General features: G+C 38.9%; 1 protein-coding gene across 3 annotated transcripts; it reads left to right on the forward strand.

Moving 5' to 3' along the window:
* The first annotated feature begins 10,867 nt into the window (after nucleotides 1-10,867).
* SRSF7 (serine and arginine rich splicing factor 7) lies at nucleotides 10,868-17,663 on the forward strand. Of its 3 annotated transcripts, none has more exons than XM_029232409.1 (8): nucleotides 10,868-11,049; nucleotides 12,080-12,260; nucleotides 12,523-12,699; nucleotides 13,567-13,641; nucleotides 13,731-13,808; nucleotides 15,070-15,123; nucleotides 15,676-15,711; nucleotides 16,090-17,663. In XM_029232409.1, exons 1-8 carry the CDS (start codon nucleotides 11,022-11,024, stop codon nucleotides 16,142-16,144), a joined length of 684 nt encoding a protein of 227 aa, XP_029088242.1. In that variant the 5' UTR covers nucleotides 10,868-11,021; the 3' UTR covers nucleotides 16,145-17,663. The 3 variants fall into 3 exon arrangements, with proteins under 3 accessions (XP_029088242.1, XP_029088240.1, XP_029088241.1); XM_029232407.1 differs by having other exon boundaries at nucleotides 13,731-13,841; nucleotides 16,090-16,390; XM_029232408.1 differs by having other exon boundaries at nucleotides 13,731-13,832; nucleotides 16,090-16,390.
* Nucleotides 17,664-18,569: the final 906 nt, after the last annotated feature.

An 18,569-nucleotide genomic window follows, 5' to 3' on the forward strand; every position in this document is an offset into this window, starting at 1 on the left:
CCTGGAGATCTAATTCACAGCATAATGATTAGAGTCAACAATATTGTATTATAAACTTCAAGATGTCTGAGAGACTAGATTTTAATTGTTCTCACCACAAAATAGGAATGATAATTATGTGACATGACAGACATGTTAGCTAACACTACAGTGGTAATCACACTGCAATATGTAAATATATCAAATCAACTTATAAATCTTAAACTTATACAATGTTATATGTCAATTACATACCAATTAAAAATGTAAGCTTCTGAAAAAAACTATAAGAGTCTGGAAAATTTAACAGTGAACACAAACAATTGAAGTCCTTAATAAGGTAAGAGTTCCTATGAATCAGTAAGATAGAAGAAACACTCCAACAGAAAAATCAGCAAGTGATATAAACAAAATGCCAGTGAGCATAATGTTCAGTCTCACTGTAAATCAACAAAATACAAATGAAAAAAATATCCATTAAAAAATCAAACTTGGCAGATAAAAAATTTATAACATCCAATATTAATGAAGGTGCAAAGAACCAAATATCCTTGTGTGTTACTTGGTGGGTGTATAAATGGCTATAACCCTTTTGGAGAGCTACTTGGCAACATGTTTTAAAGCTTTTGTATTTTTTTATACTGTTTGATCCAGTAATTTCACTTATAGAATTATTCTAAAGAAATAATCAGGGATATGCATTTATACAAGTTGTATACACTTCAGCATTATTTATAATATAAAAAATGAAAACAATCTAAACTTCTTACAACAAAGGATACCCATACAATGGAATACCATGCAAATATTATAAGGTTGTAGAATATTTAATGACTTGGAAAATTGTTTATGGTATAATATACCATATTAGTCAGGGTTCTCCAGAGAAACAAAACCAATACCAAATATCTGGCAGCATAGTAAACATATAAAGGCCACATATGACAAACCCACAGCAAGCATCATACTCAATGGTGAAAAGCTGAAAGCATTTCCTCTAAGATCAGGAACAAGACAAGGATGCCCACTCTTGCCACTTTTATTCAACATAGTTTTGGAAGTCCTAGCCACAGCAATCAGAGAAGAAAAAGAAATAAAAGGAATCCAAATTGGAAAGGAAGAAGTCAAACTGTCACTGTTTGCAGATGACATAATACTATACATAGAAAGTCCTAAAGATGCCACCAGAAAACTACTAAATCTCATCAATGAATTCAGTAAAGTTGCAGGATGCAAAATTAATATACAGAAATCTGCTGCATTTCTAAACAGTAACAATGAACTATCAGAAAGAGAAATTAAGAAAAGAATCCCATTTACCATTGCATGAAGAAGAATAAAATATCTAGGAATAAACCTACCTAATGAGGTAAAAGACCTGTACTCAGAAAACTAGAAGACACTGATGAAATAAATTGGAGATGACACAAACTGATGGTAAGATATACCATGTTCTTGGATTGGAAGAATTAATATTGTTAAAAATGATCATACTACCCAAGGCAATCTACAGGTTCAATTCTATCCTTATCAAAATACCAGTGGCATTTTTCACAGAACTGGAACAAATAATTTTAAAATTTGTATGGAAACATAAAAGACCCAAACAGCCAAAACAATCTTGAGAAAAAAGAACAGAGCTGGAAGAATCACACTCCCTGACTTCAGATTATACTACAAAGATACAGTCATCAAAACAGTATGGTACTGGGACTTCCCTGGTGGCTCAGTGGTTAAGAATCCGCCTGCCAATGCAGGGGACATGGGTTTGAGCCCTGGTCCGGGAAGATCCCAAATGCCACGGAGCAACTAAGCCCGTGCGCCACAACTACTGAGCCTGCGCTCTGGAGCCCACGAGCCACAACTATTGAAGCCCACATACCTAGAGCCCATGCTCTGCAACAAGAGAAGCCACCAAAATGAGAAGCCCATGCACCACAACAAAGTGTAGCCCCTGCTCACCACAACTAGAGAAAGCCCACAAGCAGCAATGAAGACCCAACACAGCCAAATAACTTAATTAATTAATTAATTTAAAAATAAAAAAACCCAGGGACTTCCCTCGTGGTGCAGTGGTTGAGAATCTGTCTGCCAATGCACAGGACACGAGTTCAAGCCCTGGTCTGGGAAGATCCCACATGCTGCGGAGCAACTAAGCCCATGTGCCACAACTACTAAGCCTGCACTCTAGAGCCCACGAGCCACAACTACTGAGCCCACGTGCCACAACTACTGAAGACCATGCGCCTAGAGCCCGTGTTCTGCAACAAGAGAAGCCACCGCAATGAGAAGCCCATGCACCGCAACAAAGAGTAGCCCCCGCTTGCTGCAACTAGAGAAAGCCCACACGCAGCAACAGACCCAATGCAGCAAAAAAAAAAAAAAAAAAACCTCAAAGAAACCCAGTATGGTACTGGCACAAAAACAAACATATAGATCAGTGGAACAGAATAGAGAACCCAGAAATAATCCCATGCATTTATTGTCAATTAATCTATGACAAAGGAGGAAGACTATACAATGGAGAAAAAGTAGTCTTTTCAATAAGTGGTGCTGGGAAAACAGGACAGCTACATGTAAAAGTATGAAATTAGAACATTCTCTAACATTATATACAAAAAATAAACTCAAAATGGATTAAAGACCTAAATGTAAGACCAGATACCATAAAACTGCTAGAGGAAAACATAGGCAAATCTAGAAAAATGGTACAGATGGACCTGTTTGCAAGGCAGAAATAGAGACACAGACATAGAGAACACGTATGGACACCAAGGGGAGGAAGGGGGCTGGGATGAATTGGGAGATTGGGATTGACATATATACAGTAATATGTATAAAATAGATAACTAATGAGAACCTGCTGTATAGCACAGGGAACGCTACTTAGTGCTCTGTGGTGACCTAAATGGGAAGGAAATCCAAAAAAGAGGGGATATATGTATACATATGGCTGATTCACTTCACTGTACAGTGGAAACTAACACAATATTGTAAAACAACTATACCCAAATTAAAAAAAATTTAAAAAAAAGAAGTGATTACACACACACACAAGGAAAAAAAAGAAAAGAAATAGGCAGAACACCCTTTGACATAGATCACAGCAGTATTTTTTTGGAGCTACCTCCTGGAGTAAACGAAATAAAAGCAAAAATAAACAAATGGGACCTAATTAAACTTAAAGATTTTGCACAGCAAAGGAAACCACTGATAAAACTAAAAGACAACCTACTGAATGGGAGAAAATATCTGCAAGTGATATGACTGATAAGGGGTTAATATCCAACATATATTAACAGCTCATACAACTCAACATCAAAAAAACCGAACAACCCAATTTAAAAAATGGGCAGAAGACCTGAATAGACATTTTTCCAAAGAGGAAATGCAGATGGCCATGTGAATGTAAATTGGTGCAGCCACTATGGAAAACAGTATGGCAGTTTCTCAAAAAACTAAAAACAGAACTACCGTATGACCCAGCAATTCCACTCCTGGCTATATATTTGAGAAAAACAAAAACACTAATTCAAAAGACACATGCACCCCAATATTCACAGCAGCAGGATTTACAATTGCCAAGATATGGAAGCAACCTAAGTGTCCATCAACACATGAATGGATAAAGAAGATGTGATGTGATACACACACACACACACACACACGCACACACACAATGGAATACTACTCAGCCAAAAAAGAATGAAATGTTGTCATTTGCAGCAACATGGATGGAGTTGGAGGGCATTATGCTAAGTGAAATAAGTCAGACAGAGAAAGACAAGTACTGTATGCTCTCACTTTTATGTGGAATCTAAAAAATAACAAACTAGTGAACACAACAAAAAAGAAGCAGATTCACAGACACAGAGAACAAACTAGTGGTTACCAGTGGGGAGAGAAAAGGGGGGAGGTATAAAATAAACTACAAGGATATACTGTACAACATGGGGAATATACAATATAGTTTTACATTAACTATAAGTGAATTTTAACCTTTAAAAATTGTGAATCACTATATTGTAATCTGTACCTTATATAATATTGTACATCAACTATACTTCAATTAAAAAATAATTTTAAAAATTCTAGGATAAAGTAGAGTTTTTGTTGTTGCTTTAAATACCAACGGTGTCCTACAGAAAAATGGTAGTACATCTGCAGGTTTCACAGGCACATTTTTATAACATAAAACAAATGTTTCACTGCAACTCTCAGAGTTGATAAAAAGCCAAAACAAATTACTTTTAGGGAGGCAGTATGGCTCAAAAGAAAGCTCTATGGACTGAGAGAATCAGAGGTTCAGATTTGGACCTAAATAGCTGTATAACCTTGGGAAAATAATTTGTAAATATTAATCGATCAACAACCATGTGAAATAGTTTCTTAGTAGAATTCATTAATGCTACAAATATTACTGAGAAACTAGTACTCCATAGGCCACGCACAGCGCCAGACAGTAGGAATGTATCAGTGAGTAAAACAAAGTCCCTGCCCTTGTGAATCTCACACTGTGAGAGACTCTCACAGAATAAATGAAGAGGTCAGAGGTGAGAAGAGCTATGAAGGAAAATAAAGGTGAGTAAACTGTATAGAGAGTGCGGGAGAAGCGCATATTATAATGTTGAAGCACTATTACAAAAGTACTATATTTGCTTAAAAAAACACAAAATCTTCAAACAATACAGAAGACTATGCTGTACAGTTAAACGATGAAGGCTCTTTCTGTCTTCAACCAAATTCCACTTCCCAGAGGCAACCACAGTTAACAGTTTGGGAGTATACATATTAATGCTAGATTCTTCCCATATTAACTATCCCATTTAATTCCCCCGTTACTACTTCCACTTAAGATATTTATATTTATTTATTTATATTTAAGATTACATTTAATTTTTTATTATAAGTAATACAGGTCATAACAGAAAAAAAATTTTAAATAACTAAAACTCATGTAAACTACATTCATAATACCACCCACCCACAGATAGCATCATTAAAACCTCCATTTTCTTCTGTGAAATCCTGAGCCTAGAATGACAAGTATAGTCACATGTTCCAATTAACACTACTAAACAGTGATTCTCAGTTCAAACTTGGAATTCGTCTGTCTCCAAGCCTCTCACTTTAAAAAGAAAAATTATAGAAAACTGTAAAATACAGAAAAATAAAATAAGAAAACTTAAATTACTTTTATTAATGATTTTTTACAAAACCAGAATTATTCTGTGCATGCACATTGTTTTGAAATCGGCTTTCCTACTTAACTATATACCATTAACATTTTTCTGACATTAAAGTCTTACACAATGTGGGTTTTTTTTAAGTAAATTTTTAAAAAATTTATTTATTTATTCATTTATTTAATTTTTGGCTGCATCGGGTCTTCGCTGCTGCACGCGGGCTTTCTCTAGTTGCAGTGAGCGGGGGCCACTCCTCGCTGCTGGGTGCAGGCTTCTCATTGTGGTGGCCTCTCCTGCTGCAGAGCACAGGCTCTAAGCGCGCGGGCCCCAGTAGTTGTGGCTCGCGGGCTCAGAGCGCAGGCCCAGCAGCTGTGGCGCACGGGCCTAGCTACCCCGCGGCATGTGGGATCCTCCCGGACCAGGGCCCGAACCCCTGTCCCCTGCATTGGCAGGCGGACTCCCAACCACTGGGCCACCAGGGAAGCCCCTACAATGTGGTTTTTAATGGCCATAATATATGTAACAAATTTATGTGCCATAACATTTAACCAATCCCTTTATGTTTGATTTTCAAGCTATTTCCAATTTTTGACATTATAAATAAGATCCTACCAACATTTTTGCATATAAATCTTTATGCATATCTATGATTAATTCTAGAATGAATTCTAGGAAATAAGATTGCTAGGCCAAAATATACGTACAATTTAATAATTTTAAAACATTGCCAAATTGACCCCCTCAAATGTATTATTTCACATTCCCATTAGTCTGTGTAAGTGCCAATTTCACTGCACTCCTGACAAAAATAGCATGTTGTGTTAATTTGCATTTTTGGTAAGGTTAGACATTTTTTCTTTTTAAAAAAAATTTTTTTTTAATTTATTTATTTATTAGTTTTGGCTGTGTTGGGTCTTCGTTTCTGTGCGAGGACTTTCTCTAGTTGTGGCGAGCGGGGGCCACTCTTCATCGCGGTGCGCGGGCCTCTCACTGTTGTGGCCTCTCCCGTTGCGGAGCACAGGCTCCAGACGCGCAGGCTCAGCGGCCATGGCTCACGGGCCCAGCCGCTCCGCGGCATGTGGGATCTTCCCGGACCGGGGCACGAACCTGTGTCCCCTGCATTGGCAGATGGACTCTCAACCACTGCGCTACCAGGGAAGCCCCTTAACCACGTTTTTTATCTCCTGATACTTCAGCTTCCTTATCTGCAAAATGGGGTTTAATAATAGTACCTATTTTAGAGAGTCATTGTTAGGATAGGATGAAGTAAACCAAGTATATAACATTGCACGGTGTCTAGCACACTGAGTGTTCAATAAATGTTAGTAGTAGGAGGAGTAGCAGTAGGTTGACTAATCTTTGTCATTTGCTAAAAATTTGATATGATCCAGCGCATGGACGAAATTGAAGTTTCATCAAAGCTGGAGAAGAAACTCCGGAACGTGGTAGTGACCAGCCTTAAGTGGCCACTCCTAAGATGTTTTTGTCTCTTTACTCAATGACTTCAGTAAGGGAAATTGTCACTTTTCTTCTTTGACCCAGTCCACACAGAGAAAAATAATCTGACACATATAACACAAAAACTCAGAAAAAGAAAGTTTCTTCATGAAAAGTAAATCCCCAGGAATCCCAAAATCACATGCTGAAACGTTCTTAAGGGTTCTGTGCAACGGTATTTTCCTGTGGAATAGGGAGATATGTGTTCAGGAGCAATGTGGAAATTGTCACTTTTATTACAAAATTTAGTCTTGGAGGCTAATATCTATGAGATTAGGTATACTTAAAAAAAAAAACACAGAAAAACAAATAGGGACTTCTCTGGCGGTCCAATGGTTAGGACTCAGTCCTTCCATTGCTGGGGGCCTGGGTTCGATCCCTGGTCGGGGAGCTAAGATCCCGAAAGCAGCACGCCCAAAAAAATAAAACAAATTAAAAAAAAATTTTTTAAGCAAATAAAATCTACTTCAAATCTTATGACAAATGGATACATACACTGTAACTCTCAAATAGATAATTAAGTTAAAACTGCATATGAAAGAAATGGCTTGAAATTCAGAGATAGGAGGACTTTTGTTAGATCACTAGTCTAACAACCTCATTTTTCAAATGAGACTAAGACCTAGAATTGCAGCATGATGAGTGCAATGTTCCCAAATCCTGCTACAAAGACTGTCAGTCTGTCTGAACTTCAATGAAAATTTTTCCCATCTCAGAAAAATATAAACTATTGCCAATCACTCTTTCTTGGGAAAAACCATCCTTTATCTGTGACTATGTCTTTCTTTTTTTTTTTTTTCTGGTAAAATGCTCCTCCCCCCAATTTTTTTTAAATGAAAGGATGCTGAGGATAATTTTTTTTTAAATCTCATGTGTTTTCTTGATAGAAAAAGTTTGTCCCCTCCATCCCCCCAATTTTTTCAGATCTATCTAGCTCCCCAAATTCAAGAATCTAGAATCTCTAGTAAAGAACAAAGCATGACTTAACCCCCCCAAAAATTGAGAAAAAATCAGAGAGTAAGAAAATTTTAAAAAGAAGAGGGCTTCCCTGGTGGCACAGTGGTTGAGAACTTGCCTGCCAATGCAGGGGACACGGGTTTGAACCCTGGTCTGGGAAGATCCCACATGCTGCGGAGCAACTAGGCAAAACATCAAACAAAGTCTCTAAGTACAGCTGAGAGGTGGTCAATAACATAGATTCGCTCCTTCCAAGATAGTGCTAAGTGCTAAATTCGAAGTCTAAGGTAGTCTAGCTCTCTCTAATTGAGACACCAAGCTGACCAAGTCCCTTTCATTAATACTCTTCCTTTAGAGAAGGAACAACACAAGTGATTGTTTTAGGGCTTGATAACGTTACAGTTTCTCACTTTTTAATAAAATCAGGCATTCCTCAGAAAGCCTCCCTCTTCCTGGATTGCTTTACATGCCTAAACCATCCATTTAGGTAATATTTGTATCAGTGGATCACTCTTGCATCACAGTTTTTCCTAGTTTATTCCTTGCAGTTGGTCAAAGCACTGGTGCTCTTTAACTGTTGCTCCCCTCTTCCTCCTATATACTTCAGTACTGATTGCAGCCCAGTACTTGGCTAATGAGAAGTTAATTTCTTTACACAATATGAAAGACTTATAAACATGCCTCTAATAATTTTTCCTTCCCAGAATTTAAAAGTATTCTAGAGGGAATAGAAGAGTATGAAATGTTGAAACAAGAAAAGGAAGTTGTGGTTGAACATAGCTGTTTGGGTTGACCTACAGTACAAACATACACAGAACATACATAAATACATATTAAAAGACTAGTGTTGGGGGAATTCCCGGGTAGTCCCGTGGTTGGAACGCCACACTTTCACTGCTGAGGGCCTAGGTTCAATCCCTGGTTGGGGAACTAAGATCCCGGAAGCCTTGAGGCAAAAAAACGAACCAAAAAAAAAAACTACTGTTGGTAATACTATTCTAATAAAGACTATTCTAATAAAGACTGTTTTTTATACTAAAAAGTAATACATGTGCAAAAGGTCTAAACTTGTTTTTCTTGTTTTAAAGTTTTCACATTCAAGCTAAAATGGAGACAATGACTTAAAAGTGAAACTAAAAATAAAGCAAGATAAAACGTGAGTATTTCTTTAATGCTTCTCTGGAAATAGTGAATCTAGGAAATGCAGATAAAATTTGAAAGCTGCAGCTTTCAAAAGAATTACCCCTCCCTTCATAAACTAATAATATTATCAATATTTAACAACAGAAACTTAAGAATTATTCAATGGATATTAGGAAATATTAGGATATTTGTTGAATTGAATTAAGTAACTTTCACATTCAAACTGAATCTGGAAATGTGACATTAATTTAACCCAAAATTCTAGAGGCAGAAAATTATGTATGTGAAACTGATTTCAAAAGAATTAGCAGGAATACAGGAACTCTGTACAAAAAAAATCTCCCTGATTGGATTGACATTTAGTGAAAAGAACTGGTTACATGTTCTTAGAGAAAGGATTTTCAGTATAACACTGTACGGAAGTAGTATATAGTACTATTATTTTTTCATGGCAACAAGGTTAGTAAAGTCCAGCCTAGAACTGGCCCTCCTTTAATGAGAGAGAAATAATACTTAGGTACAGAGGCAGGCAAACCAGTCGAGGTTTACCCTTTTCCGCTTAATGTGTTGAAATCAGTTTGTTGTAAGTTGGACAATTGCTCTTCTTATTGTTTACACTATTATTTGCTTAAAAATTCTCTTTTGTACAATAGACTTTGTATTCAGAGCCAAAAAATATTTATTGAGGCCTATGAGGAGGTATGCGGTATAATAAGCACTACCTTTTAATAAGTTACCTACACTTTGTACCTATGCACTTTCTATATAAAGAATATATAAAGGAGTATATAAAAGTTTATTCTTTAATCCTTTTAAGAAAAACCCTGTTAAGCAGATAACAAAAAATAAATAAGGGAGAACAAATATAACAGACTATAAACTTCTATTTTCTTACTAGAGATTTTTTTGAAATAGACCGATTTCTTCCATAATTTGAAAAATTATGGAAAAAAATATAAATTCGCAGCATTACTATGAGAGAGTTCATACTTTACTTGAATACACGCTTATTTAACTAAGCCCCCTTTCTCCTATACTCTGCATCCCACACCTATATCTACCAAGTGAAGTTACAGCAGATGAAAAAAATAAAAATACCTAAGAATTTCCCCTTGTTTTGTGGAATACTTCCAACTCGTGTATTCCAAGTATTTATAGTGTAATGTCTTTTTTTTTTTAATGGATGGTAAAAAAAGAAGTTAAATCTGTATTTATAGAGTTGGTATCTGGCAAATAAATACATTGTATAAAGTTGAAACTGGATTTTTAAGCGATTCTAACAAAGAAAAGATTTTCATTTATTGAATATATAGAGTGGCTGAGCAGCAAGGCTGCTACTCAGAGAAGACAAAGTCCTCGTCCTCAGGATCTGAATATTAGTGGATGAGATGTGGTACTACAATACAAAGCAGAAAGCACTAGAAAGGAAGCACAAATACTCTGTGCTTCAAATGCAAATAATTTCAGAATTGCCACTACCAAAAAGATTTAAGGATTCCGGGCAATATAACAGGGGGAAAAAACACCCTCTATTCCTTTGTCTTCCTGACTCCAAGAACTCGGGCCGTGTTGCTGAACACTGGTGGCTGGTTCTGAAGTGGCTGGATGGTCGGTGCAGGGCGGGCGGTCCCTTGAGGGCGTCACCCCTTTAGAGGCCTGTGGTGCAGAGACCACTACTCACAACGGTGGGGTTCATGGAGTTCTCACCGTGGCCAAACTCCCGATTACCTCTGACGAGCCCCGAAGATCAATGAGTAGCAGTCTAGGCCAGGTCCCCAAGCAGAAAGGCGGCGACGGCTGCAACATCAGCGGTTAAATTTTACAGCCTTTCATAAACCCGGTCTCGTGCACCTGCTGTAAGATTACCAGGGCTGAGGGTTCCTAGATTGGGGAAAACGAAAGCGTGGACGGAGAAGGGAGGAAAATAAGGAGGGCACAGGGAAAGGGAAGGGGGCGGGTTTACAGGCGAGCCCTTGGCGTTGCCATGGGAACGTATCCCTCCGCCAGTGATTCGCGTCTTAGCCTTTTCAGGTGCCTCCGCGCCGCTTCTCTGCTGTTTCCTTCCTCCTTTGTGCCGCGCAGAACGTCGAGATGACGCATGCGCAAAGAAACCCAACCGCCGCATATATAAGCGCGAACCCAGGCTTTTCCTCGTAGTGCCGCCGGGACCGTTGGCGACAGTTGCTGTGTTGTAGGCTTTGTAGTAATCGATCTCTGGGCGCTGCAAGCTGAAAGAGCCGAGCTCGCAGGCCAGTCATCATGTCGCGTTACGGGCGGTACGGAGGAGGTAAGAGGGTAGGGGCCAGGGAGGGACGTTGCTGTGGGTGTAGTGAGTCTTTAGAGCCGTGAGGTTGGCGCGGCGGCTGGGAGACTGTTATTCCGCGTGCGTAATGGCGGCTTCGGCGTACACCATACGAAGCCGGAGACGGCAGGGGCGGGGTATCGAAGGAGGACAGGAGGTGGCTGGGGTAGGTCTGTGCCGGGGTTGATATCTGTTCTTGGGCATTTTCGTCTCCCCGCCCAGCCCTCGATCCCTGTTTTGTTGTTGCCCTTCTTCGAGCCGCCCGCCCGTCCCTCACGCCCCCCCGCCCTCGGCTGCCATTTTGCGCACATTGACGACCATGGTGGCGCATTTTCTTGGCGCTTTCCCGCCACTTTGGCGGACAGATGTGGTCGCAGCCGTAAAATGAGTGAATTTAAGACTGAACAAAACTGTGGCAGTTTCGAGCTGCGCGTTCTCGTCAGTCGGTCGGACTGCTGAGTGGGAATGGAGACATAACATGATCTTTAGGTCTGGCGGCTGGTGTCTTTTTCTCTTGGAGCTCTGTCGAGCGCGATTTATACTCCGGGGCGGGGGACCTGGAGTCGTGGGCGAGCCTGCGCCTGGGGCGGTTGCCGCGGACGATGAGAGCCGGCGCAGCCCCGCTCTCTCGGTCTGGCTTCCGCCGGGGCCAGCTCGCCGCCGACGCCGCTGCCGCCGCCGGCCCGCGCGCGCTCCTGGCGCGCCTGGGCCTGCCGGGCCGCGGGGGCGGGGCCGGGGCGGATCCCGCCCCATGCCTCGGAGTGTCCTACCACGCGGCTGTGCTTGTGTGTTTTGGAGGTTCCCCTCCACCGCCCCCATTTGAACGTTAAGAACTTTGTCGTACGCTTAGCTTTTCAGAAATGTACGGACTTGTTGGTTTTAAGGCTAAAGTCAATCCTTGAGAGAGCGTTAAACATGGTTTGCAGTCTTAAGGATGGACTCTTCTAAAGCAAAGAATTCAAACTTAAGCCCGTTTTTTCATAACATACATTTTTCTATTTGCGTTTTTAAACAGAAACCAAGGTGTATGTTGGTAACCTGGGAACTGGTGCTGGCAAAGGAGAATTAGAAAGGGCTTTCAGTTATTATGGTCCCTTAAGAACTGTGTGGATTGCCAGAAATCCTCCGGGATTTGCCTTTGTGGAATTTGAAGATCCTAGAGATGCAGAAGATGCAGTGCGAGGCCTGGATGGGAAGTAAGTAACATGTCGGTTATGAAACTTAAGTGTTTGTGAGAATATTCCAGTGCTAAGCTTGGATTCTGTTGTCTGGAGGAGATTTTAAATAGTCATTTTATGAAGACAGGAACTGGGGAACAAAGGTGGAGTTTGAAAGGCTTCTAAAGGTATAGCTGAAGCTTGTGAGGGCAAAGAGTGGTTGGAAAGTTCTAAATATAGGAGTCATGTGTTTTGTTTTGTTTTTTTTAAGCATTAGAATTTCGTTGTTTTTTTTTTATAGAGTGATTTGTGGTTCCCGAGTGAGAGTTGAACTATCAACAGGCATGCCTCGGAGATCTCGTTTTGATAGACCACCTGCCCGACGTCCCTTTGATCCCAATGATAGATGCTATGAGTGTGGCGAAAAGGGACATTATGCTTATGATTGTCATCGCTATAGCCGCCGAAGAAGAAGCAGGTATTTATTTTAATAAAGGAGTGGTTGGTGTACTGGTTAATCAAGTTAATTTTCTTATTAGCAAGGCAGAAACTAGTATTTTTCTATAAACTTGAATGTTAATTGTACAGGTGTATTTTACAGTTTTTGTTTAATTAAATGTTAATGTATTAATAATCAACCTGGTCAAAACCTTTCAGGTTTCTTCGTTTGAGTCAGTCGCCTTGATTCAGAATGTCACGAGCCTTATGATATCATGCTGAGGCGCCTTGCAAATCCGACAATTAAGATCCTCCTAGACCTTGAGGTGATCAGCATAAGAGGCCAGATCCCCTCGAGTCATCTACACCTAGCTTCACCTTATTCTTTAAAGGGCAGAAAATTTGAGACGGTGATCGCCGTAACAGTAAATTTGGCTTACAATTGGGGCCCCCTCCGGTTTAGAAAGAGGAACACCAGATTGACCACATTCCCAACTAGAAAAATCTTCTTGCGTCAATCAAGCCTCACCTGGCTCATTTGGCTGTCAGTTTGATCGTCGTTAGATTGAAGAAAACATCTAGATGCAGCGATCGGCTATAGATACTTCTAGATCGTCTAGATCTACTAGACCATGGGCCAAAGAGGGTCGACCTGCAAACTTGCAAGGTTTATTTTAAATACACCTTACAGTGTTTTATATTATGTAATTCTAAGATGTAATTGAGCTTTTAACAAATCTTTTTTTAGGTAGTTTAAAAAAAAAAAAGACAACTAATAGGCCCAGAGTTTATTTCCAAATGAGACACTAAGTTTAAATAGTTTTGAGATTTGATTTCAGCAGAGGCACACGAACTCTAAAAAGGAGTTGCCATCTAACATTTTGCTTTTTTCTGACTTGAAAAATAGGTCACGGTCTAGATCACATTCAAGATCCAGAGGTAGGCGATACTCTCGCTCTCGCAGCAGGAGCAGGGGAAGGAGGTGAGAGATGTTGCTTAATTCAAGTTTTAACAAGAGATAAAAAAACTTTAATTGGAAGTGGACTTAAACAACTTTGATTTAATTTTTAGGTCAAGATCAGCATCTCCTCGGCGATCAAGATCTGTGTCTCTTCGTAGATCAAGATCAGCTTCACTCAGACGATCTAGGTCTGGTTCTATAAAAGGATCGAGGTATTTCCAGTATGTAGCACCTTTTTTTCCCCTTATTTGTATTTGGATGGTCACGTCTTAATGACAGCAGTGGAGTATCTTAAGGACCTAATTGACATGGAATGCTTCAGGAAAACGTTGAATGTGTACACGTCCAGGTGAAGAAAAGCCCAACTAAAGACTTTAAGGGCTGTTACAGAGGTGATAGAGGAGGGTCCAAAGCACAAATCCTCAAATCATTCCAGTGAACACTGGGTAAACATGTTGGAAACTTTTCTGGAGTCAGCTTGTATCTGTTGTATAGGTAAATGAAATAGCACTAGAAGATGATAGTTGCCAGATACCTGGTAAGAAACCCTTTAGAACCAGGAGGAGATTTATTTAGAGTTAGAAGCAAGTTAAAACAAAGTTTCTCTTTGGAATGGTGGGGGTGAGTTTGAGACCATGGAAAATTTGCTTAGGGTAACATACATCTGGATGAACATGGCCTGTTTAACCAGATACTTGGGTTAGACACTGAAATTTAAAAACTTAAAAATCAAATTAGGCACCTCTGCATTTTTTACTTCCTTTGTAGAAGACCTTAAAAGGTGATGGAAATGGATAAAATTCTAGATAATGAGTTGATAGTGCTACTTGTGTCAGTGGTAGGGAATGCTACTGGGAATTATTACTATTCAGTAATAGCACAGTCTTTATAAATTCAGGGATTCAAAAACCTGTGGTCCAATTGAAAAATCTCTGGACTCTATAGATAAATGCATTTAACTTGGTTGCAGGACCTCAAGATGTGTATGTCGGCCTGATTTGGTTTGTGTGACAAATGGATGGCCCTTGAACCATGACAGTTTGTTGGTGATCCAAGAACAAAGCCTTACCCAGTCATGGTTTTTCACTGAGCTTACCACCTGAAGAAATGGTTTCAGTTCAGGGGGTTGCTTTGATTCTTTTAAGATAAAATACCAGTTTTTCAAACGAACACCATATATTTCTTTTGGATACTCTACACTGTTTAAGAATATACCTCTGTACAGGAAATGTGACAACCCAACTCATGATAGATAATTGAAAAGGTGGTTCTTTATTTGATAACAGAACTTACCGAAAGCAATTCCTTGTCCAGTCTTGGACTGATACATGGCATCTTGCTCTGTTTTAGCCACTATTCCTAGCCTACCTAATAAGGTACTCAGTAGTTGCTGAAGGAAATTACTCCTATGGACTAATTGGTATAATTGTATTTCTGTTTTTCATTAAGATCCCGGTCCAGGTCGAGATCAAGATCCAGGTCTCTTTCACGACCAAGAAGCAGGTAGGGTAAAAATCTCATTGATGCTCTTCTAGTTACATGGCACCAATATCCAAAGTGTTTTTGAATTGCTGAAATTTCAAGTGTTAGCAGTAAGCTTAGGTGTTGAGTAGGAACACAATACCTTATTAATAAACCAAACTTTAGTATTTCATTTATACATGGCCTCTTCTGGCTGACTTCCTGGACAAGGGTGTGTCAAGCTACAGTGAAAAAAAGTTGGTGAATTTGGGGTTATAGTAAGTCCTATGTTAGAATTGATAGATGCATGGAGAAGCATTCTGAGTGCATGGTGCTTAAAGTAGAGTGTAAAAGATTATTTGTGATAAAATAAAGCAGTTCGCTTATTTTATGAAGAACAGGTGTTATAAGATTAGCTTTTGTTAGTGAGAAATTGGTAGGTTCGTTTTCAGTTTAACTGCAGGACAATTTAAGGTCAAGATAGTTTGGGGGTTCATTTCGTGGTATTGTGACTTAAGGGGTTGGATAGTATTTTTTCTTAATAGAATTTCTCTTTAATAGAATTTATTAATAGAATTTCTCCTGTTTTGACAGCCGATCGAAGTCCAGATCTCCATCTCCAAAAAGAAGGTAAGCTAAATAATTTGTTGCCAGATCTTAACTGTCAGGTGTGGCCTCTGCAGAATTTGTTTGCTTACTGCCTGCTTTCTGGGCTTTGAGCTCTTTGGAGAATTGGTGCTATATATTAAAATACTAGATGCAGAGTTTCTTAGGTGATCCAAAAAAAAAAAATCCCCAAAATTCAAGTAGTTGTTCTCTTTAACTAAATTTTGTAATATTCGTGAAGAAGCTATTAAGCCTTACGTAATTTTTTAGACTTCTGCTGTAGGAATTTACTACTTTTGGCCACCTTTGAATTTATTGAAACTTGAGTTTTGCCCTGACATATATGCAAGAAGAGTTTCAGTAGACACTAATTGGTTCCAAACCTAATGTTTTTCTTTTTAGTCGTTCCCCATCAGGAAGTCCGCGAAGAAGTGCAAGTCCTGAAAGAGTGGACTGAAGTTCTCAAGTTCACCTTTTAGGGAAAAGTTATTTTGTTTACATTATTATAAGGGATTTGTGATGTCTGTAAAGTGTAACTTAGGGAAGGGTAATTCAACCATCTAATCAAAACGGATCTGGACTATTACTCTGTAAATTCACAGCAGTAAGGTAATATAAATTTTTGTTGAATGTATTAACATCCTATGGTCTGAAAATGTGGGTTTTTATTTGGCACATTTAAAATAAAATGTTTCTAATTAGATTTTTGATTTGTGTTCAGTATTAATGCTCCTCAATTTGGTAGCCTTCAGGAGTCAACCTTGATATTAACCATATTCATACAGACCTACATTCAAAGTTTAATGGTGTTATTTAAGTCTTGAACATCACTGAATAGTATATATACACTTGGAAGATTCCTTTCTACACTTAGAGTTTTGGGTAAGATGGTAAGAACTCGAGTGAGTCCCCCTTAGCATGAATGCATCATGACAAGTCCCTAAATTAATCTATTGGAGTTGGCGTCATTAGATGTTATCAGGCTAATGATCTCTTTTGTCAGGCTGTAGGGACCACTGACTTGCTATAAAGTGAGCACAACAGGAACTGAGCAAGAGTAGCTGGACTTAATGCTGGAGAAACTGGTTTTTCTGAAGCCTATTTAAGTATAGTAACTAATTGAGGTTTTCAGCCTATTAGATAGGATGGTGTTGAATTCGAGTTCTCCATTCTAGGAAGTTATACTCAATGTTCTTTTGTTTCTTTGTTTTCAAACAATCAATTTTATGCCAAAATTTTTGCATGTTTGAAGAATTGTCTGAATTTGGGACAAAACATCTTCATGTAAACCAGCTTTGCAAAATTTTCCAGCCCAGATATTCTCCTCTGTCTCTTCAAATGGATTGCCTTATTCTGAGCAGAGATCTATTAATTCCCAAGTTAGGTTTTTCAGTTCACCAACACCAACATACTTTATCTTATTTTGCCAGGCTGGTGCAAAGTAATTAAAGATGTCAATCAGAAATGTTAAAAAAGACTAAAGTAGTTTTGTAAATCCAACCTATATTTAGCAACACCTCATGTAGTTATTTTTTGGTAGCATCTGGTAAACTTAAGAATGTTAGAGCCAGTAGATTCTTTATTTGGACTTTAAATATCTTAAGTATCATAGGACAGTAACAATTTTGAGTTTTCTGGTCAAGCTTTTGGTGCAAAAAAAATTTCATGCTGGTGGCACAGCTGTCTGCCCTTGCTTCTTATGCTTTTAAACAAAGTTATTGGATAACTTTACAATTTGGGAATACTGATCTGCCTCAAATTTATTTACTGGTCTGAAAGATCATTAGTATGTTGGAAGTTTGGACGTTCTGTTTTTGGAATTTTGACAACTGGCTGCGTTATGTGGTTGGTGTAAAGCTATGTGTGTAATCAGCAGGCTTATTTGTTGCACTTGGTCAGCTTTAATTGTTCTGTATTATATAAAGATAAGATAACTCAACAATAAATCTGCAGAGAATAAACAGTCCTGATATTCAATTTTTGGAAGTGGGAGTTCTGAGCCAAGAGTAGGAAACATCCTGTAGCTTTGGGATGCATTACTAGCAGCATCCTAGAGATTAGTGTGAAAGGGTAAAAATGATATGGAGGAGGGGTTAGGGGAAAAAATGATTTTAAGAAACAAGCACAGAAAATTCTATTTACCCTTATGGGAAAGAGAATACTGGGTGTATAGACCAACACCTTTTGTACCCTTGACTGCAAGTCCGTACCCCTGTGTTTAGTATACATCTTAAAATGATACATTTGTTCAGTGCACCTTTTTTTTGTTTAGAGGTTGGGGCTGCTAAATTGATTGTGATTGACTTGATAAGTGCTGGTCTAAACTCATTGCTTCTAAATTATTAACCTGGCATTGACTGGTAGCTAATTGAACACGTCAGACATTGAGTGCTTTGGGCAATGAACCTTATCTTGGTTCTCTCTCCTAGGTATAGAGGTAGGTAAAGCATAACTCATGACTTCACTTTGGTAGTTCTCCTTTGGGCTTTGAATTAAGCTAAGTATCAAGTTAAAGTGTGGTCCTACCATTTTACCATGTCCCCTCTCCTGAGGACAAAATAAAATTTGAGGGGGTCTTGAAATACCGTCAATTTGTGACTTTGGGTTAAATGAATGGTAGTGTGGGATTGTGGTTTTTGTCTTTGTGTAGCCTATCTCAAAGTCTAAAGGAACACAGTGATTTCCAGGATATATTAAGCTTAAGTAGGAATTGAAAGCTCTGAAACTGACATGTTGGCAATGAGTTATCAGTGAAGGACAGGAGCAAAGAATTCATTAGATCTGGCTCTGAGTGAGCAACAATTGCTTGGAGACCTTTGCAGGGGAGTGCTGTATAGTATAGCCTAAAAGATGTATGCATGATTTTATAGCTGGGAAGACAC

This window comes from Monodon monoceros, unplaced genomic scaffold (assembly GCF_005190385.1).
Source record: "Monodon monoceros isolate NGI ecotype Baffin Bay Population unplaced genomic scaffold, NGI_Narwhal_1 Super_Scaffold_19, whole genome shotgun sequence".
Classification (NCBI taxonomy): Eukaryota; Metazoa; Chordata; class Mammalia; order Artiodactyla; family Monodontidae; genus Monodon; species Monodon monoceros.

Excerpts from the sequence above, each read along its gene's own strand:
- SRSF7 (XM_029232407.1), top strand. The coding sequence starts at position 11,022 with ATGTCGCGTTACGGGCGGTACGGAGGAG. Across the intron at positions 12,700-13,566 it reads AGCCGCCGAAGAAGAAGCAG|GTCACGGTCTAGATCACATT; the intron begins GTATTTATTTTA and ends CTTGAAAAATAG. Across the intron at positions 15,124-15,675 it reads CTTTCACGACCAAGAAGCAG|CCGATCGAAGTCCAGATCTC; the intron begins GTAGGGTAAAAA and ends CTGTTTTGACAG.